The following is a 22,258-nucleotide window of genomic DNA, read 5'->3' on the forward strand; positions in this document are numbered from 1 at the left end:
TCAGATAGCTTTTAATACTGTGAAATTTGTACAAGAGATGAACATTCCATATAACTTTATTTTCTAGCTGGTACGTACTAGTGTTAGTGTTTCAATTGTCCACCCTTTTCCTTAATTTATTGTCTTAATAGTTAATACCATAAAATCCTTTCGGTCAAACATGCCATCAAATCGGATCTATTTGTGTCGTCATCCTCTTATATACACAAATGAAAACTGGGCTTGGCCAGTAAAATAACTAGTCTTGATGTGGATTTTACCTCAAGTTTATATACCAATTTGTTATTAGTAGTATGGATCACATTAACTTAACTAGTAATTGCTCTAAAATATATGTACTTTTATCTTAAGAAATTACTACTTCATGACCTAATTCTCCTGTTTGTTCGTGTAATTAACCCTTACCTTATAAATGGCAAAAGACACGCAAAATCCTCAATTGCTACCCTATGTTTCTTATCTAACACTTAAGAATATCTAATCAGTAATAATCAGGTACATAATTCTCTCTTTCCCGCCCTTTTTTCCTTTGGGAAAACATGCAATAGTTACATGCACTATAATAACAATCACCTCTAGAATTTCTAATCTCAAGAAATGAGCTCACTAAAAAAATGCATTAGGTTGATTCCATAACATTAGACACCACACCAGGTTTCTTCCTTCGGAACTGCTCTCATCTGATCCGAACCTGCACTAAATTCACAATTTGTACCCACCTGATTCTTGTCCAAGCTCGATTTACCGAAATCCTTTTTGTTGACTTCGGCAACATCACTTGTTTGTAAAGCCTCAGTTCCATTACAACGAATTACATCATCCCTAGTCACATTGTCCTGGTGACCTTGTTTTTTCAGGAATAACCTCTTCCTCGACTTCCATTTCTTCTTCAAATTATTCCTCCTGGGCTTGAGTTTTTTTGTTTCAGCTGATATCACTTGTTTGTCAGCCTCTGGGCCTTTCTTTCTTGTTGGAAGTACAGTATATTGCGATGTACCATTCTTAGCATTCTCTTGACCTAAAGTATACATATTGGCCATAGTTTAAAAGTACATCATATGCTTAATAATCTCCAGAAGGATGATGCATTAAAACTTGAACTGTATATATGATAATGATAGTAGCTTTTGAAGCTCAATGCATAAATATATAAACAGAAGTTCACCAACATAGGTACAAGGATAACTTTTTTTCCCAATGGACAGTGCAGCTGTAATCAGTATATAAATTTTTTCTAGATGCACAAATATATTATGAAAACCCATTTTGCATTTCTCCTCTGAGCTTCAGCTTAGGGAAGGCATACAGACATGTACAGAAAAAAATAGAAACCTTTAAAGAGTAAAATCAGATAAGTTGCAACAATCTTACTTTGAATGGCCAGGAGAGCAGTACGAGCAGCTTTGATCTCAGCATCTCTTTTGGTTGTTGCAGACGCACCAATGTACTGAATACCACCTATCTCCACAGTACATACAAAGGGAGCAGAATTCCCTGTCTGTCTGGTACAAATATAGGATGGTATGGCATAGTTCATTTTTTGCGCATATTCTTGAAGCATGTTCTTGCACAGACCTGTTTCATGCTGTAATGCCAACATCAATTTTTTTTTTTTTGTCTTAGTACCCAGAAAACAAGCTTATTTTATCTCTTTCTTTTTCTATTTTATTACCTCAAAAGTTTTACCAAGGTTTTGATTCCCATACTTCCTATTTTGTTAATCAAAACCAAGATAGCAGATAAGACCAAATGTTTATCAACATGGAAAAATAACACCCGACTGTCTCTGTCTATTTGCAACAGACACAAAATCCATTTAATCAAGTTTCAGTGAAGCAAAATGAATAATAAATATATAAACACCCCAATTTTTTTTAAACCCCTCAGATCTCCTCATGGCTAGTTCACATAGAAATGGATCCATCCCCTTAAAACTTCTGGTGGTGTTTATTCAATTTAGCACGTTGTCAAAAAAACTCAAAGAGGTAGGAGATGAATAAATTAGTTGCAAGGTAATTGCCTGAACTAGCAATACAAACACATTTAGTGGAAAATAAATCCCCCTGCAGCAAAAAATTATAACGAAAAGGCAAGTGATCCTTAACCCCACAGATGCTACACATTATTATTCATTTAACTCTAATATAAAATGGCTGATGTACCCTTTCATCAAAGTACCTACACACACACCCACACATGTAGAGAGAGAGAGAGCATACAACAGCGGGGATGCACTTCGTCATTTCACCAGACTTGAGAATCTCTGAGAGTGCCACCTCAGCAGCAGACTGCTCCGCCGCTTTGCGAGTGCTGAAGCCAGGTAGAGAATCGTATTTGACATTGTTGACCACCACAGTTGACCGAAATATGGGGTCATGAGACAGACCCTCTTTCACCGTTTGGTACTCTGGTGTTTTGAAACCAGCCCTCTGTGCATACTCTTGCAACCGGCTTTTGAATACATAGCAATTCCCCATACCTGAATGAATTACGAAGCACAATCAAGGTGAAAATAATGAGTATTGCTCCTTTGCTACACATCAGGAAAAACTTTTGCAAACATGCAAAAGTGTCCTTCTACTGTCAGTAAATTACAGAAGAAAACCCTACTGTCAGTAAATTATAAAGGAAAAAAATTTGTGCGAGCATTTTTATAGAGAAAGCTTTTTATTGCAACCTCACAAGACAGCTTCTTTTCTTAATTTCTGTTTTAGAAACTAATTTTGTTTCATTTTGGTTATACTTGGTAACAGGTTGATACCAGCTTGTACCAAAAATGCCACAATTCAGCATCTTAGTACCCGTATATTCGTATTTTGCGCCCATCCTTTTCTACGAGCTTAATGGTATGATTTGGGGGTTGTTAGAAATTGAAGCATGACAGCCGATTAGTGCTCAATTGAGTCTGTAAAATAATGCACAGTCACTGACAGAAATAAACGAGTGGCTGTAAGAAGAGGTAAAGAGGCGTGTGACTAAAAAATATTTCTAACAGATATAAACTTCACATTTCCTGTTTTAGTGCTCAGTAAAAAAACCTAGCAAATATCCGTCTATAATTGCAACTTTTTAAAGTTGATCTCTCAAATTCTCCACGATCTAGCGTCCGAACAACGATCCACGAATCCTAATCGGGGAGTGACGGAGAGAGTGTGAGAGAGAAACAGAGAGAGAAGAGAGCCTTACCGCCATTCTGGCTAGGCGGCGCACCGGATTCCATGGCGTACCTCTCTAGGGTTTTGGCAGGGGGGCTTTTGTACAAATGTACAGAGCAAGGAGATTAGAAGCAGACAGGAAAAAGGAAAAAGGGACCGAATATTGGGTGCATATCCTCTGAGATATCTCAACTTTTGTGTGACCAACGTGTCTGGTGCCTATTCGAGGGTAATGTAGAGGATCAGTATTATGTGTGCTTTGAGATTCGTGCAGAGCGTATTTAAATAGTTGGGATTTTCCATAAAGTCACGCAAAGTTTGAGATATCACAGAGGATATGAATTCCCGAATATTGATCTTCCGAGGAAATCGGGTGCTGTTCAGTTTTAAGTGGACCAAATTTTGACCAAACAAGTTCCAAGACGTCCGATACGCAACAATATTGGCGCTAAAATTTTGAGGTCATGAGGATCAAGTTCACACGAATCGTTATTCAGATCGGACGTGGTAATCTTTACTGGACAAAATTTAATACTATGCCCATCGGACCGTCCCTAAATCTGAAACTGAGGCGGAGTTCAAAGGAATGGGTGATTGAATGGAATTGGTGTCCTCTCCAATTAACGAATACGCATCCAATCGACCGTCAATTTAAGATCGAACAGTTGACATGAACTTCGACCGCTTACGCCATCAACCTGCGTGATTTGCCCATAACACATCAGGTATAATCAAAACTGTCCAGTCTTAGATAGACGGTCCTGATCTAACTATCCAATGAATTCTGTACTGCCGAAATTTTTAAATATACTTCTGTTAAAAAAAAAATTAATAAACCAAAAGACCACTATAATTAGAGGTGTCAATGGCACCCTTTTATTCATATACTGATTCTTTTCGTTATCTAAACGGGTAAGGTACATGTAAAATTTATTTCGTATCCATTACCCGATCAGATAATTATAAAAAAATTATATATATATTATATATATTAATAAGCATTGAAAAGAATGTTTTAACTAGTTTACTTGCGCTTAGTATGGTCATAATTTTTTTCTTCAACAAAGTACTATACATGTGTAAAATAAATATATGTGTTTTAATGTTTTATTTATTAAATAATAAAAATAATTATTATATTAGTATTATCCGTTATTTACCTGCTACCGTTTCGTCATGCGACAACTATAATGAGTAAAGGTAGGGTACAGGTAAGATAATTTGTAGTGGGTAAGGGTAGGGGACAGGCAAGAACAATTTGTAATGGTTACGGGTATGAATATACTTCCACTCGATCCTTACCATACCTGTTGATACCCTTAACTATAATTTTCAAAAAAAAAAAGAACAACTTATAATTTTAATATGTTAGAAAGAACATAAAATAAAATAGATAAAACATCTTATAATTTAGATGTACTAGAAGGACTCCGGAACATTTTCAGGCAAGTTCCCGGCTGTATAAAAATTAAACTATTTTTTGACGTGTTACTCGAAAAAAAAGAGTAAAAATGCTTTGTATCTCAGTTATTGATCTCGGTTCAAAAGTCACTTCTAGATAAATAAAGAAATTATCGTGATCCTTCTAGTACATTCAAATTCTAAGATACTTCATCTATTTCTCTAGAAATAATTTTAGAAATATATTAAAATAGATGGAGTACTTTAGAATTTAAATGTAAATCATTTCTTTATTTATCTAGAACATTTTTAATTTTTTCCAGTAACACACCAAGAAATTGTTTAATTTTTTTTACATCCGCAAAAATGTTACCAAGAAATTGTTTAATTTTTTTTACATCCGCAAAAAATCTTACCTGAATTTAATGTTTCAGAGTCCTTCTAGTACATCTAAATTATGAGATATTTTAACTATTTTGTTTGATGTTCTTTCTAGTAAATTCAAATTATAAGTTGCTCTATTTATTTTCAAAAATTAATAAACAAAGAGATTCATTTCGGTGTTGATATCCGAACCTTTTTTGGTTGTCTGCTATTTCAAATGGCCGACACTAAAAATGTGTCTGCCATTTGACGTTGCGGACGTGCTAAATTTCAAATTTTCAAGATTAATATTTTTTATTTATCTTTTTTTTTTGGACGAGTATATATTTAAAAATTTCGATCTGTATTGTATAGGAGCCAAACCCCACTAAATGGGCCTTGGTGTACAATAAGACTTCTCAGGCTTTCATTGGGCCTTGGTGTCCCTAAGCCTAGTGACCCAATTTAGGCCATATTTTGTATATCACTATTTTTTTAATATCCGGTTATTTATTTCAATTTTTTCATTATTGTCCTCAGGATAACATCACATCCTGCTATTCGCCAGAGATTGGATCACTGGACATTCATCAGTAAGAAAAATAAGATAATCAATCCAGCAATTTGAGTGAGTGCCATATATGCTGTTGGTTGGCAACTTGGCATACATACTATATTTAAAAGAGCTGGATGTTGTAACAAAATCATAAATAAATTATTGATTGGTATCCTAAACACGCAGAGTTATCATGTTGTTGGTTTTGTCAGAAAAAAGGATAAATGCCATAAAGGCATATTGAAAGAATATGGTTGGTGAAGCAAGTTGACAAAAATGTATGATCTCAATTGCTGGACTTTTTTGTTCTATGCATTGATATATACCAGTTATGGGTACATGCTACCAACAAAAATTGAAAGTAAAATAGTTCACAGCCAGCTTTTTTTTAAAATTTTTTTTTTTTAAGAATTGTTCATATGCCCAAATAAACCCAAAAACACCTAACATACTAATAAACTAGTTGCACTTTCTTTTTTAATTTTTTTTTCTTTAACCCATTACTAATTAAGGCCCATTCCTTGCTTGGTTATCAGTCTCTTTGTACTCTTCTTCCTCCATGGTGTCACAAATGCTCCTCCCTCGCGTCTCGGGCAAACACACCGTGAACAAGCCGCAGCAGAATATGACCAATCCAAAAACCCCAAATGACCAGAACTTCTTCTCTCGTCCTTTCACGACCAAAATTGGCGCCAGAACACCGCCTAGCACCAATGCTTGCCGTGTCAAAGCAAGCGCAGAGTTCCGGACACAAGTCGGGAACAACTCTATGGTATATATCATGATTATATTGAAACAGGTGCAAGCGCTGAAGAACGACACAATCTCAATTACCATTTGTACCCTCTCAGGTATTAGTTCGTTGTTTAGTACACAACACAAGCTGCAAATGCCGCTTATTGTTGACAGAGTGAGCAGCGAGCTACGCCTGTTGATCTTCCCGACTAGAAAAAATGTCACCAAAGCGGCAGGAAATTCAGCTAGGGCATTGAATGTTACACTCAGATAAAGATTTGATCCAAGGTTACCGACATTTAGCGGCATGCCATAATAGAATAACCCGACTCCGAGGCCGACTGTCATAATGGCAGTGAGTCGTCTCATGGCCCATTTTCGGTGCCATAACATTTTCATAGTGGAGAGCGCGCCAGTATCACATGTTTGTTCGTCAAAACACTGGAGTCTGGAAAAGCTCGAGGTGATGATATTGCCACTGAGTGCTGCGATTGTTCTCAGTGTTTCTATCGCTTCATCCTTGCGACCACGCACTAAAAGCCACCTGGTCATGGACAAAAAATAAAAATTAGATTATTTATCTTACTAATTCGGACTAACTTGTGATTGTTAATAGTGAGACTAGTAAATCCAATATAGTTTTTTACTTTGTTATTGAATTTTTGCCCATGTCATGTGCCAGGTAGATACATATGTGTGTATAGAAACAAATTAGCTGGCATATGGAGATAGCATGCAACTGGTAAAGTGGCAAGTATATGAAGAATCAAGATAACTAAATAAATTAGAATATGTCCATATATTTCTATTCATATTTATCCTTAGCATTTTTTTTCCTTAATTTGGCAGTGAGCCCGTAGATCATATATATTGATGCCACAAAATAGAAGGAGATAAAAAACAATGCTGCGCATATATGACCTCAAAAGCTTCTTATTTGCAAAAATTGTTTTTCTTCTTTATATGACACAAAACTTTGTTCAAACAAATGTACACTCTTGTCCCTTAAACATAATTTCTATGTATTATTTAATAGTTTAGAATTTGCCAGTAATTTTTAATTCTAGGATCGATGATGTAAAATTGTAAACTATGAAATATAGATGATGGGGCCAAAGTAAGATGCCAAACTCTTATTTCCTAGATCATCATTTTATTTTACTGCCATGGTTATGCACATAATTAATTCAATTCTAGTAAACTTATGGTTAAATATAGCAAATGCTTTGATCAATCTAAAAATAAAATAAATAAGGCAACTTGCTTAACAAACCTTGGAGACTCTTGCACAAGGAAATGAACCAAAATGGCATAGCAAAGAGAAGGAACCGACGTCCAGAGATACAAGACCCTCCATGACATCATCCGGCATAGGTACGCTATCATAGGTAGCGACAAGAAGCCCATAGTGAAACACACAAAACTGAAGATGCTCACAAAATCTCGCCATTTCTTCCCGACTATCTCTGTAGATAAAACCATTGCACATGTTCCCACAGTAGCTCGAGCAAAACCGCAAACAAATCTCATTGATGCATAAATCCAAATGTTTGGAGAAAGAACAACGGCGATTCCACTCATTGACATGGCAACGACAGAAAACACTAGTAACCTAGCATGATATATACAAATTATAATTAGTGCGTATTTGCTGTAGTTACTTGCAAATCTTCATGTCATATTTCTGAAGTTTTTCCTAAAAGTATTTATTTGATTGTAATATGTAATCATCGAGGGGTGGAACTAGAAAATTTTAGATTAGGGGCTGAAAAGTAAAATACACAATATGTGGCCAGCCATTGGAATTTAAGCCCAAGAAGTCTCCAGAACCACAAAAGTAGACTTCTAACCACTAGATTATAAGCCCACATTTAGAATTTTTTTGAGGTGGATTGAACTATATGAAAACATAAAAAAAGAAAAAATAAATAAACTTCAATATACAAGATTAAATTTTTAATATCATACAGATGTCTAATTAAGCATTCTCTTACTTGATTTTAGATATATGATTACCTGATTAATATATTATATATATTGTGTCTGTGCATGATATGCACTTTGGTATTTACAAAATCAGAGTTATGAAAGGGTTCTCTTTCACATTAGAACTCATGCCTAAGGGTGGTGATCTGGACCATGGAATAGTCTATAGGTGAATTAATAAAATATATGCATAAGACATATTATGCAGCTAGAAGATATATATTTCTATTATGTGCGATTAACTCTATCTGAACATTTGTCTTATTTGTACTACAAACAAAGAGAAATTAAAGAAGCCAGCCACTCTACTATGGACTCAACCCCTCACTAAAAGAGAACCTTTTTTTTTTAAGGTTTAAAAGGGAACCTTTTAAGATAAAAAGATTAAAAGATTAAAAAAAAAAAAATTGGAACAGAAATTAACAATGGACGATCATGATTCATGATTCATGAGCAAGACCATTACTGATCTGTATCTGTGTGTAATAAAACAACACAATGCAAGAGATTAAATTATAACCTTTTTCTTCCAAGAAAGGAGTCTGCAAATGTAGCAATCAACAATCCACCAATAAGGCACCCCATAAAATATGCCGATGCCGGCAATGATATGAGCGCGGGAGCCGAACACTGTAAATCCCAGTCAGACACTATGGAACTATCAGTCGGTGCATCCCACGCCCAAGAGCTTCTTTCAAGGTTGCACGGGCTCGAAGAAGAAGAGCAAATAGTGTCTTCGGGATTTTTGCAGTGCCACGTTGGCTCTACATCAGTGAAAACGGAGATGAAAGTTTGTTGTGCATCAAAGACCCATGCAAGTGCAACTAGCAGAGATGGCAGGATGTGGGTTATGTGTGGTCCGCTCATACAGGATTCGATCGTGTCATCGATCGATGACAGGAGGGGCGCCGTAGTTTCGTCTGACATTTGTTGCTTGGGGGGGGGGGGGGCGGGGGGGGTTGTTTGGGTTTGGAGGGAAGATTGAGATGAAGAATTTGGCTGCAAGGGATATTGAGAAGAGCATGAAGCTGCAATGTATTTAAGGGGATGAGGTTAATTACATTCAAGCCCTTGTAAAAATTCAATGTATGATGCCGGTTGCCTTGAAATTTTTAATATCCTTCCTTAAAATTCTTGAACATAATGCATGCTCTTATGCATTGTACGTACAGTAATTAATTATTAGTTGCCTAATATATCAAAATACATAATTTGATTTTTCAAAATGTTAGGTTCTAAATAAATATCATATATAATTCTTTTTTTTTGAGTAAAAAAAATATCATATATATATAAATCTAGCTGTAGCTTGAAAGTTTGTTTATATATACTCCAAATAAAAATTCATTGTTTCACTATACAATGTTAAAAACGCATAATTTGATTTTTCAACATTTTAGATTATAATTATCATAATTCTGTAGCTTGAAAGTTCGTTTGCTTACAACTAGGGTTGCAATTAAACGAATCGAACCGAGTCGAATTTACCTGAGTTTGGTTTGAATTAATTTCGAATCGAATTTTTTACGACTCAATTTCGAATTTTTTATGAACTTTTTTACGATAAGGAAGAGTAATCGTAGTCGCCGAAAGCGAGAGGTGAAAGTCGTCTAGGGTTTTAGAACTGAAAGCGAGGGTTACGACTTATGAGTTATGACTTATGGCGGAACGATCTTATGTTTTAACTTTTAAGTCATCAGCGAACATAAGTCATCAGTGGAAATCAACGGTTCACGTTACTTTAAATTTCAAAATAGAATAGTTCGCGAACCTATTTCGAACGAACCAGGTCTAGTTTAAATTTGGTCTGAATTAATTTCAAATCAAATTTTTTACGAACTTTTTCGAATCAAACTCAAATTGAATCACGAACTACGATTTTTTTTGTGCAGCCCTACTTACAACAACAGTTTTCATATACTTCAAATAATCAAAACTCGTGGTTTCATTATTGAAAACAACATGACATATTTAAAAAATTTAAATGAAGCTTGGAATATCAACATTGAAAACAAGACATATTTCTAAATGTCATATTTCGGTAAACAACACGACATATTTATAAATGTCATGTGTGGTTTCATTATTGAACAACTCATCAAAGCACGAAAGCTTTCTAGCTTTCATAAAGTTGATTCCTTTTCAAGAGTGCATAACCGCATGAATAAGCTTACACATTCTGTTAATTTTGAATCCAATTGGAAATTTTCCTCCCATAATCTCATTCATAGAGTTAATAGAATATTTCGATTTCTCAAAAATAGAAATATTATATTAACTCTATGAATGAGATTTTGAATCATTTTTAATATATATAAATATAGTAATTCAGTTGAAAATATTAAGCAATTAAGTTTTACATTCAGTTTAAAATAAAAAAAATGAAATAAACAAGCAAGTTTAAAATATAAAATAGCAATATAAATAGAAATGTTATAATAAATAAAAATATAGTAAATAAAAATATTGATTTTTTATAATTAATTATAAATATAAATTTAAGGAGTCAATTAATGATGTTTGAACACATGCTTTTTTTGAGTGACATATTGAAAACAACATGACATATTTCTGAATGTCATGTGTGGTTTCATTATCGAATATCAACATTGAGTGGGTTTAAATACAGTTTCAATAGCTACTTAGCCTTATATTAAAAAAAAAACAATTTTAATATAAATTAAAAATTACAGTATGCAAATGTATAATTCAAGATGATATATAAATTATTCATATCAAAATTTGTCCTCCTTCAACGTATACGCATATAAATAAAGCAAAAAAAATAATATTATTTCTAAATTTCAAGCAATATAATATGACATTCCAAAATTTTAAATTTATTCCTAATAGTAATTCTGGTAATTCTATGTACATACTCAATGTTTGTATATAAATATTTTAATACATAATTTTTCTAAATATTTATCCACGAATGAATAACAACTTTATTTATCAAAAGTTCAAAACAACTCATTTTTTCAAAATATCAATTTAATATTTTAATAATTTTAAACTCTCAGTTTCCAATTACAAAAATTGAAAATCGTGACATAATTTTTGTAATTAAAAAGTTGGAAACGATACTAATTAATTTAGATATTTTAATTGGCAAGAATCATATATCAGATCATGTGAAAAGCCTACATCAATAAATGACACTTGAAGGAGAGGATATTAAAAACAATGAGAACTAATTTTAGAAAGAAAAGGATAGGAAAAATTGTAATTGGAGTTGAAATGTATAAATCCACTAAACCTTTCTCCGTTTTTTTTTTGCTAGAACTAGGGTTTTGTAAGAGAACTTGATGGGGATGGTATATCACTATATTGTTTCTGTTCATGTACATTTTATTTCTTAAAAAAGGAGGGTTTCCATTCGAGATTTTTTTTAATAGAAAATAACAAAAAAGAAGATAGAGATACAAAAATAGTACTTATTGTTTTTAACTGATTGAAAGGACGATAATAGCTGTACCGATCCAAAATGTCCATTGTTAAAATGAGTAGGAGTACGTGGAACTAGGGGTGTTCAAACGGTTCGATTTAATCGGTTTTGGACTGAACCGAATTAGTTCGGTTTAAACGGTTTGGTTATTTTGGTTTATTGGATCAGTTCGGTTGGCTTTTCAAAACCGAATTATAACTTCGGTTCGGTTCGGTTTGAAAAATTTCAAAACCGAAATAACCGAACCGACCGAACTTTCATATAATATAATTTGATTGGAACCACCCAGTTTATTTTTTAATACTCCGGTTTATTTCTTAATCAATTGCTTTAAATACTTGGTTTATTTCTAAATATCTTAGTTTATTTCTTAATATTTCGATTTATTTCTTAATATACTTCGGTTTATTATAAATCAATTGTTTTAAATAAAAAAAATTAATATATTTCGGTTTGAACCGAACAAACCGAAATAAAACTTCAGTTCGGTTCGGTTCAGTTTTATTTTTTAAACCGAATTATAACTTTGGTTTGCCAAGTTCGGTTCGGTTTCAACCGAACCGAACCGATCATGAACACCCCTAAGTGGAACCGATCCTCTCTCTCTTCTTTTTTGTTATTTTGCATAGAAAAACAATCTCTTTCCATTCTATGTACTCAGGATCCAGCTGCTGGGGTTGGGCTTGTCTTTTGTTTGGATTTTGTGTAATGTTTTTGGTGTGACAATCATGTAATAATGTAGCTGGTCATGATCAACAATGCATAATTGCACAAACATAAATAGAAATGGAACGTAACTAGAAAATTTAGATTGAAAAAGGATTAAAACATAAAATACATAATATGTATATCATAATCACAAAGTAAAATTCTAAGTTCCAAACAAATATCCAACATTTTATGAGAGGGTTTAACCATATAATAACTTCTTTAAAAAATAAAATTGAAGTAAACTCAATATATATATATAAATACATCTTAAAATGATATATAGAAGTGCCTACTGAATATGATGGGTGCAGATATGGATGAAATGGATCGGATATTATCTATTTCATAATTGATTCTAATCCAATTTTATACGAATATATAATATATAAGAAATAGAAGCACTATTTGATCTATAAAGGTAATGCTTTCTGTGTGAGAGGTCGCAAATTCGTGACCTAAATGAAGAAATCTCTTATAAATATTAATAGCTTGATAGCTTGACCTTCAACCTTTAAAGAAAAAAATGTAAACAATTTACTCAGAGTGAGTCTATGGTACTATGCATATTACGATTTGGCACCGTGCTACGGCTCTATATTCGAGTTTTAAAATCCTAACGTTCGATCCGAACCGTTCATCTTGTTCTCCATATTAATATGTTTTTGGAGACCAAATTTTACATTTTTTGAAATTTTTTTACTATTTTTTTAGATTTATTGAAAATCACTGTTTTTGGATGGTCCAGAATTTTCAGATCAAGTGATTTTCTAAATATCTAAAAAAATAGTAAAAAAATTTCAAAAAATGTAAAATTTGGTCTCCAAACACATATTAATATGGAGAACAAGATGAACGGTTCGGATCGACCGTTAGGATTTTAAAACTCGAATATAGAGCCGTAGCACAGTAACAATCCGTGATATGCATAGTACCATAGACTCACTCATTTACTCATACAAAAATGATATATATATAGTTTAATTGAATACGGATACATGGTTTTCAATTTTCAAAGTAGGTATGAATATGAATAATTTTCTATTTTGGTATACTTCAAAAATATAGATATCCAGATAGAAAATTATAAAACCTTGTTATGAAAGAAAATGTTATGCTATTAGAAGTTTAGAACAAATGATAAAACATTTATGTTTGTTTGTAAATGTTGGTTTTGAAATAAGTTACATTATTATTATAAGTTCAATGCATTGTGCATGAAATTTGAACTGATTAATTTTATTCAAATATCCAAATACTATTCGTATTCATATACATACATGTTTAATGTTCAATCCAAATCTGTTCTCATTAATTATCTAAAATTATTAAATTTAATATATTATCGTGTTTGTAATTAACTTCGGTCTTTCTAATGTCAAATTCTAATTATGCTCCTGTTTTAGGTGACTAGAAGAAGAGTTGCCTGGTGGAATAAATCCGTGTGCTTTCCGAACTTTTAAGATGAGCCCATTATTTTACACTTATACCCCTCAAAATATTTAAATTTGACTGGTTAATATTGGTGGAAGAAGGGAGTAGACTAGCTACGAGCTAGTAAGTGATGTATAATTTGGGATAGTTTGCCACGTTGGTTTGTTTGGAATTTAGCAGTCCGAGGATTGGTTTCAATATTTGTTTGAATGAGCTGGATTTTGAATATAAAAATTTCCTTCAAATTGGTATCTGATATTTTGGGTTTTAGTACCGCTAAACATCTACCGTTTTATCTTCCTTGTGCAGCTCCCACAATTTTTCCTCCGATTAAAATATAATGAAATGAGCACCGTGCAATGACTAATTATCTATATGTAATGAAAATGAAGCCAACAGTAATTATATATTAATGATATAATAGTGTTAAATTATAACTCTATTTTTTAAGATGATATATTAATGTTCTAAAAATGAATAATTTAAGATATTTCTGAGTGAAAGAGACCTTAAAGGTTCAAATTGCACAAAAAAAGTAGATATATATTTTAGATTCCAGAGTTTAGACAAGACAAAAGCTCTTTTTGTTTGTTACCTAATGGAGTAGCTATATCTGGTGAAAAATGATTATTAACTGAGGGTTTCTAATTAGTTTGGATTTTTCTTAAAAGTGAAGTTTCAATCAATCAAATCTACTATCCTAGTCAAGAGTTTTTAAATTTAACAATTTCAAAAAAAAAAAAAAAAACACAACACATGCATACCGTATTCATATAAATGTATAGTGTAATGCGGTGTCATAAAAAAGGGTCTAAATGGATCCCTCCTCTAATAATTATATATATATGATTTTAAACAATTTAACTCTTTACCTTTGTCTAGCCACTTCAGACCACGTGTACAAGTTAATTATGTTAAAGAACATAACAATAAATTTTAATAGTTTGATGATTTGTTAGAGACATATATAAAAAGTTCAAATTTGTGGCATCAAGAAGATAAAAAAAAAAAAAACTAGAAAATGAAAGTAGGTCTCAAGAATCAATAGGTGTCAAGAAAATATTAGTGAGAGACAAATAGACAAATATATAGTTTGTTTTTATTGTTGATGATGAGTTGATTTTGTTTTGGATGATTGTTAGCAACCCTTTTATTATATATATATATATAGAGAGAGAGATAAATATCATGAAAAGAGCACCATGCCCAAACATGTGGGGACGAAGTATGTATGTATATGTGTGTGTATATATATATAGAGAGAGAGAGATGGGCTATGGTGCATTGCAATGCATGAACCCCCTTATGCATTGCACTATAATTACGGATTTAAAGTCCAAACGACCGATCCGAACCGTTAGATGTTTAATCCATATAGAAATGTGCTTGGAGACCAAATTTTACATTTTTTGGAATTTTTTTACTATTTATTAAGCATTTTTTAAAATTGCTGTTTTGCTATGAACAGTAAAAAACAGTAAAATTTTCTGGACCATCAGATCAGCAACTTTCAAAATTGCTTAATAAATAGTAAAAAAAATTCAAAAAATGTAAAATTTGGTCCCCAAGCACATATTAATATGAAGAACAAGATGAACGGTTCGGATTGGTCGTTTGGACTTTAAATCCATGATTTAGAGTGCAATGCATAAAAGGGTTCATGCATTGCAATGCACCATAGCCCATCTCTCTCTCTCTCTATATATATATAGGCTACGGTGAGTTGCGAAGTAAAACGCATTTCTACTTCACGCCGTATTTTTATTTTGAAAGTCTAAACGACCGATCCGAACCATTAGATGTTTAATCCATATTGAAATGTGCTTGGAGACCAAATTTCATATTTTTTGGAATTTTTTTACTATTTATTAAGTATTTTTGAAAATTGTTGTTTTGCTGTGAACAGTGAAAACAGTAAAATTTTCTGGACCATCAGATCAGCGACTTTTAAAATTGCTTAATAAATAGTAAAAAAATTCCAAAAAAATGTAAAATTTGGTCTCCAAGCACATTTCAATATGGAGAACAAGATGAACGGTTCGGATCGACGTTTTGAACTTTAAAATCGCAAAATATGAGCGTGAAGTAAAATAGTCGCTTTACTTCACAACTCACCGTAGCCCAGCTCTCTATATAAATATATATATAGAGAGAGAGAGATGGGCTATGGTGCATTGCAATGCATGAACCCTCTTATGCATTGCACTATAAATCATGGATTTAAAGTCCAAACGACCAATCCGAACCGTTCATCTTGTTCTTTATATTAATATGTGCTTGGGGACCAAATTTTACATTTTTTGGAATTTTTTTACTATTTATCAAGCAATTTTGAAAGTCGCTGATCTGATGGTCCAGAAAATTTTACTGTTTTTTTACTGTTCACAGCAAAACAGCAATTTTCAAAAATGCTTAATAAATAGTAAAAAAATTCCAAAAAATGTAAAATTTGGTCTCCAAGCACATTTCTATATGGATTAAACATCTAACGGTTCGGATCGGTCGTTTGGACTTTAAATCCGTGATTATAGTGCAATGCATAAGGGGGTTCATGCATTGCAATGCATCATAGCCCATCTCTCTCTCTCTATATATATATATAGAGAGAGAGATGGGCTATGGTGCATTGCAATGCATAGGCCATGGTGTGCATTGGACCATAAATCACCGATTCAAAGTCCAAATGACCGATCCAAACCGTTCATCTTGTTCTCCATATTAATATGTGCTTGGAGACAAAATTTTACATTTTTTGGAATTTTTTTACTATTTATTAAGTCACTTTGAAAATCGCTGATCCAACGGTGGCTTCTGATTTTACTGTTCCAAACAGTCACCGTTGGATTAGCGATTTTCAAAGTGGCTTAATAAATAGTAAAAAAATTCCAAAAAATGTAAAATTTGGTCTCCAAGCACATATTAATATGGAGAACAAGATGAACGGTTTGGATCGGTCATTTGGACTTTGAATCGGTGATTTATGGTCCAATGCACATCATGGCCTATGCATTGTAATGCACCATAGCCCATCTCTCTCTCTCTATATATATATAGAGTTAGGCTGGGGTGCTATGGATAGCATAGTGACCTCTATGCTACGGCTTAATATTCGAGTTTTCAAAATCCAAACGGTCGATCCGAACCGTTCATCTTATTCTCCATATTAATATCTGCTTGGAGACCAAATTTTACATTTTTCTGAATTTTTTTTACTATTTATTAAGTATTTTACAAAATTGTTGATCCAACGGTGGCTGCACAAAACAGTAAAACCGTTGGATAAGCGATTTTCAAAGTGGCTTAATAAATAATAAAAAAATTCAGAAAATTATAAAATTTGGTCTCCAAGCAGATATTAATATGGAGAATAAGATGAACGGTTCGGATCGACCGTTTGGATTTTGAAAACTCGAATATTGAGCCGTAGCATAGAGGCCACTATGCTATCCATAGCACCCCAGCCTAACTCTCTCTCTCTCTCTATATATATATATATATAGAGAGAGAGAGAGAGATAGAGAGAGAGAGAGAGAGAGAGATAGGCTAATATCAAAACGTTTGCACTAACCCCTCCCGTGCAACCAAGTCATTTTTCGATTTGCAAAGTCCAAACGACCGATCCGAACCGTTAGATGTTTAATCCATATTGAAATGTGCTTGGAGACCAAATTTTACATTTTTTGGAATTTTTTTGCTATTTATTAAGATGGTTTGAAAATCGCTGTTTTTATTAAAATTCTGGACCACTGGAAAACAACGATTTTCAAACTATCTTAATAAATAGCAAAAAAATTCCAAAAAATGTAAAATTTGGTCTCCAAGCACATTTCAATATGGATTAAACATCTAACGGTTCGGATCGGTCGTTTGGACTTTGCAAATCGGAAAATGACTTGGTTGCACGGGAGGGGTTGGTGCAAACGTTTTGATATTAGCCTATCTCTCTCTCTCTCTCTCTCTCTCTCTCTCTATATATATATATATAGAGTAAGACTACGGTGCTATGGGTTGCATAGAGGACTACGGTGCTACAGCTCAATATTCGAGTTTTCAAAATTCTAACGTTCGATCCGAACTGTTCATCTTGTTCTCCATATTAATATGTGTTTGGAGACTAAATTTTATATTTTTTGAAATTTTTTTACTATTTTTTTAGATAGGTAGAAAATTAGTTGATTTAAAAAATTCTGCACTATTCAAATATTTGATTTTCTACCTATCTAAAAAAATAATAATTTTTTTTCAAAAAATATAAAATTTGGTCTTCAAATACATATTAATATGGAGAATAAGATGAACAATTCGGATCGACCGTTAAGATTCTGAAAACTCAAATATTGAGCCGTAGCACTATAACCCTCTATGCAACCCATAGTACCGTAGCCTTACCCGTTAAAAATGATATAAATGGTAAATAAAAGATACCCAAACAGCTGTCAATCAACTAAAGCTTAACAATTGACACGTGTACAGTCCAATTAAAGATCCAATAAAAAAGACCAAAGCTTGTCAGAAAGATCCAATAAAAAATAATGAATTAAAAAAAATTAAGGAAACGGTGAATTTTCCACCGGTCAAATTCTCACCAGTTCAATTATCTGGAATCGGTCAAAATCTCATTGGTTCTATTTTTGAAACCAGTTAGAAAAATAACCGAAAAAATGCTTGCAAACCGACGAAAATTTAACTTATTTGGTTATTTTTCGAAATCATGCACAAAAATTGGTAGAATTTAAAATTTATTTATTTTTTTAGATATTAATAAAAATTTCGGCTACACCAGATAAGATGATATGAATCCAATCTCAAATATTATGTTACCTTAGATGATAGTGGGGGTCGGCATGTGACTCAAAGGATTGTGCAGTAGGGCTGGGCAAAAAAGCTTGAACTCGTAACTCGCTCATTTATAGCTCGTTTAACTCAGCTCATTTACAACTCGAGTTGGCCAACTCGTTTAATAAATGAGCTGAATTCGAGTTGGCCCCAACTCGCTCATTTATAACTCGAGTTACATAAAGTTACATAGTATTGGTCACAATAAATCTCAAAATAATCAAACACGAATCTCTAGACTGTTATTTGTGCTTTGAGATTCGTGTAAAATATGTTTGAACTTGTGTTGTAATACTATCACTGGTTAAACGAGTTATAAACGAGTTGTGAGCCAACTCGAGTTGATAACGAGCTAAGTTTGAACTTGTGTTGTAATACTATCACTGGTTAAACGAGTTATAAACGAGTTGTGAGCTAACTCGAGTTGATAACGAGCTGAGTTCGAGTTGGCTCTACAGCTCGTTATTATCATCTCAACTCGAGTTGGCTTGCTCGTTTATTAAACGAGCCGAGTTCGAGTTGGGGGTAACTCGCTCAAACTCAGCTCATTTACAGCCCTATTGTCACACCTCAGATTTTTACCATCCGGAGCGTGATTATATAAGCATCTTCACCCCTTTCGTTGGCCCGTCAACCTACGTCGCCAACAGAAAGGAAAACAAAACAACAAAACGGAGTCAGCTACAAAGCTCAGTAACCGGTTATTTAACGATGCGCTTCTCTACAATTGGCTTAATTTAACAATCAATCAAATAGGCCGGATTAATCCACACAAATACACATCTAATTATGCACACATATTTAACCAGCAATAGCACGTCGGTCTAGGTTATCCATAAAACCAGTCACATCATATTCACACACGTGTAATCCCTGTCACAGGCGATTCCCACATTCTCATAACACAATTCCTTTAATCCGTCAATCCAATGGGAAATCCATCCAACATTAGAAGGCCGCCAACTCATTGGGAAATCCATCCAACAGTGAGAGGCTACAATCACATATCAAATTCCAACCTCAGACCCGCTATCCCGTTAAATATGCCATCATAATTCAATATGCAATACCAATATTCAAATCAACCATACAAAACGAAAACACAGTTATAGAGAAGTCCGGTTACCTGATATATAGTAAGATACACAGAACTTCAAATCGAATTTCAAGGACAATCTAGAATCACTGCGATGTAGTCAGAATTCAAATCGAACATCCAATCAAATGATAATCTGTATCCGATTTTTCATTATAGTACTTCTCATTTTCTTTTCTTTTTTTATTTATATGGGGAGATGAAGGTGCGGCAGAAAACTGAAATTAATTGAAGGGTTTTTGGTTTGGAATAAAACAGACGGGGGGACAGCAGGGAGTTAATTAAGAGGGGACGGTTATGATCTAACCAAAGTGAATTTAATTTAAATAGGGAACGGCGGTTTTAGATCAGGGACGTGTTTAAAATTAGGATGGGATATAAATTTCGGTTTGCTGAGAGACGCGTCTCATTAATTGTTGTAGTTATCTGCAAGATATTTAGATAGAGTAAATAAAAATATATAACTCTATATATTAATATAGATTAGTGTAATATTGTGAGAATAATTAAATTTTTGTATTTAAAATATTTATATGTTAATATTAAATAACATAGTAAGAGAAAGAATACCAGATTAAAATTAAAATACTTACTGACAAAATTTATAATCTAGGAATTACACAAAAATAAAAATATAATTAACCGTATATATATATTTTTTTAATTTAATTATACTATGAAAAAGTTTTATAAGCATAAATAATAATAACTCAATTTTTTTCGGGATGTTACACCTATTGTGCAGCATGGTGCCATGAATGAAACAATGAAACAGATTAACATTTAACCAACAGAAGAATCAGCCTTTGGTATAGTGGCAAAGGCACATGGTCTCTATGTGAGAGATCATGGGTTCGAAATCCAGATGAGGAAAATCTTTTGTTGTAATAACAAGGGTATTAAATAGTTGGGTGGCTTGACCTCCAACCTTTACTCAAAAAAACATTTAACCAACAGCAGAACTGCTATTAGTTATGAGAATATGTTAAAATAAAGGAAGCTGATAATAGTACCCGCACTGTACCCTCAGGGGGACTACCGAAAATTAAATGTGAAAAAATAATTTTTTGTGGGGATCGCAAAAACTCCACAATTTAATTTGTTTTTCCTAAAGTATTAATATCTATGCACAGAAGTATTTATACCTATGTACGGAAATATTTATAGCTATGAGGTGAACAATTATTTATTGTGCGGGTATTGTAGCGCTAAGATAATAGTACCCACATCACTGTACTCGCACTGTACCCGCGGGGGGACCACCGAAAATTAAATACAGAAAGATAACTTCCTGCAGGTGTTAGTTTGTAATAATCTAGAAGTCAATAATACGATAATTTATCATAAAGCTTTGTTCATGAATTGAATGTTTATTTATATATATCATTTTGTTACCTTGAGTATTATTGCATTTATGGATCATTTCGAGTTCATGACTGAAATTGTGAAACTCCATAATATAGATGATATATATACACTTAAAAGGTCACTGACCAAGGTAATTAGCAGGAACACTAATTACCGCTATAAGGTTAGTATGTGGATTAAAAGATGGTTAAGTTTTACAAACCACCTGACACGAAATGTCATTTTAATCACATAGATACATGTTCTAGGAACATGGTATTTGACAGACCCCGAATGAAACATTAAATAGAATTGTGTTCGTGTCATTAATGTTTTCATTCAGTGTCAAGTTCTACAGTATGAGGTATTTATCGTTCCCACTAAGAAATATGTATGTGTAAGTGTTATCTAACGCTGTCCGTAAAAAGCAGTCATAACGGTAGCATTTCCATATATATAGCTTAGCTGAGGAAGTGATAGTCTGCCAAGAATACTATTTGTCCCTCGTATCTCTATACGAGCTATAGCATCACTGGGCCCCTTGGTAGAGTTAGATTATCTGCATGCGGTATAATTACAAGAGTAATTATATTTGATAATCTACTCAAGATCAAGAAAAGATACAGTTAGCAAGGATGACACACATCTACCTTGAAACTGATCTGATAGTTATGAGACAGAAGAACTGACACAAGTAAATTGTTTACTGGATCGTGATATTGTACAGTACATCATCATCTGTGTAATTGGATGGTCATAGTGTATACTGCCAGATGCCTCCTATGATTATAGAAGTTAAAACAGTTTTAACTATATTTACCAACATAACACAGATCCTATTGGGTCACACCATATAGGAGCTAATCGGAGAATCTTACTGATTAATTAGAAATTGATTATAATTAATATTAAGATGGTTATAATTAATTATACGTGATATAATTAAATTATAAATGTCATATAAAATTGACAAGCAGAAACAACGGTTAATTTATAAACGTACACGTTACGTTGTATAAAAGTTACCGAACAATAACCAAAAAGAAATATAATTGTACATGACAATTATATATATTTGATTTGGAATTTTAATTTGAATTATGGATTTAAAAACCCAAAATAATCAAAGCCTTAATTAAAATTAAAAGCCCAAAGTCAAAAGCCCAAAATCAAAGCCTTTTACTATTCATACT

General features: G+C 33.0%; 2 protein-coding genes across 2 annotated transcripts; both read right to left on the reverse strand.

Moving 5' to 3' along the window:
• Nucleotides 1–452: 452 nt before the first annotated feature.
• Nucleotides 453–3,315, reverse strand: LOC144552890 (double-stranded RNA-binding protein 8-like). Its single transcript, XM_078300916.1, has 4 exons — nt 3,187–3,315; nt 2,220–2,479; nt 1,372–1,585; nt 453–1,018 (listed from the first exon to the last, which is right to left on the reverse strand). Exons 1-4 carry the CDS (start codon nt 3,218–3,220, stop codon nt 639–641), a joined length of 888 nt encoding a protein of 295 aa, XP_078157042.1. The 5' UTR covers nt 3,221–3,315; the 3' UTR covers nt 453–638.
• Nucleotides 3,316–5,830: 2,515 nt separating this feature from the next.
• LOC144552843 (organic cation/carnitine transporter 3-like) lies at nt 5,831–9,190 on the reverse strand. Its single transcript, XM_078300848.1, has 3 exons — nt 8,717–9,190; nt 7,484–7,822; nt 5,831–6,754 (listed from the first exon to the last, which is right to left on the reverse strand). Exons 1-3 carry the CDS (start codon nt 9,121–9,123, stop codon nt 5,983–5,985), a joined length of 1,518 nt encoding a protein of 505 aa, XP_078156974.1. The 5' UTR covers nt 9,124–9,190; the 3' UTR covers nt 5,831–5,982.
• Nucleotides 9,191–22,258: the final 13,068 nt, after the last annotated feature.

Source organism: Carex rostrata, chromosome 4 (assembly GCF_964058835.1).
Source record: "Carex rostrata chromosome 4, lpCarRost1.2, whole genome shotgun sequence".
Taxonomy (NCBI): Eukaryota; Viridiplantae; Streptophyta; class Magnoliopsida; order Poales; family Cyperaceae; genus Carex; species Carex rostrata.

What these genes read in the sequence shown, in the direction of transcription:
- LOC144552890 (XM_078300916.1), bottom strand. Translation starts at nt 3,220, where the DNA reads ATGGAATCCGGTGCGCCGCCTAGCCAGAATGGCG. An exon ending in GCCGCCTAGCCAGAATGGCG is followed by an intron (nt 2,480 to 3,186) that starts GTAAGGCTCTCT and finishes TAATTCATTCAG; the next exon opens with GTATGGGGAATTGCTATGTA. An exon ending in TGCTCTCCTGGCCATTCAAA is followed by an intron (nt 1,019 to 1,371) that starts GTAAGATTGTTG and finishes TGTATACTTTAG; the next exon opens with GTCAAGAGAATGCTAAGAAT.
- LOC144552843 (XM_078300848.1), bottom strand. Translation starts at nt 9,123, where the DNA reads ATGTCAGACGAAACTACGGCGCCCCTCCTGTCATCGATCGATGACACG. An exon ending in TCCTTTCTTGGAAGAAAAAG is followed by an intron (nt 7,823 to 8,716) that starts GTTATAATTTAA and finishes ATATCATGCTAG; the next exon opens with GTTACTAGTGTTTTCTGTCG. An exon ending in CTTGTGCAAGAGTCTCCAAG is followed by an intron (nt 6,755 to 7,483) that starts GTTTGTTAAGCA and finishes GTCCATGACCAG; the next exon opens with GTGGCTTTTAGTGCGTGGTC.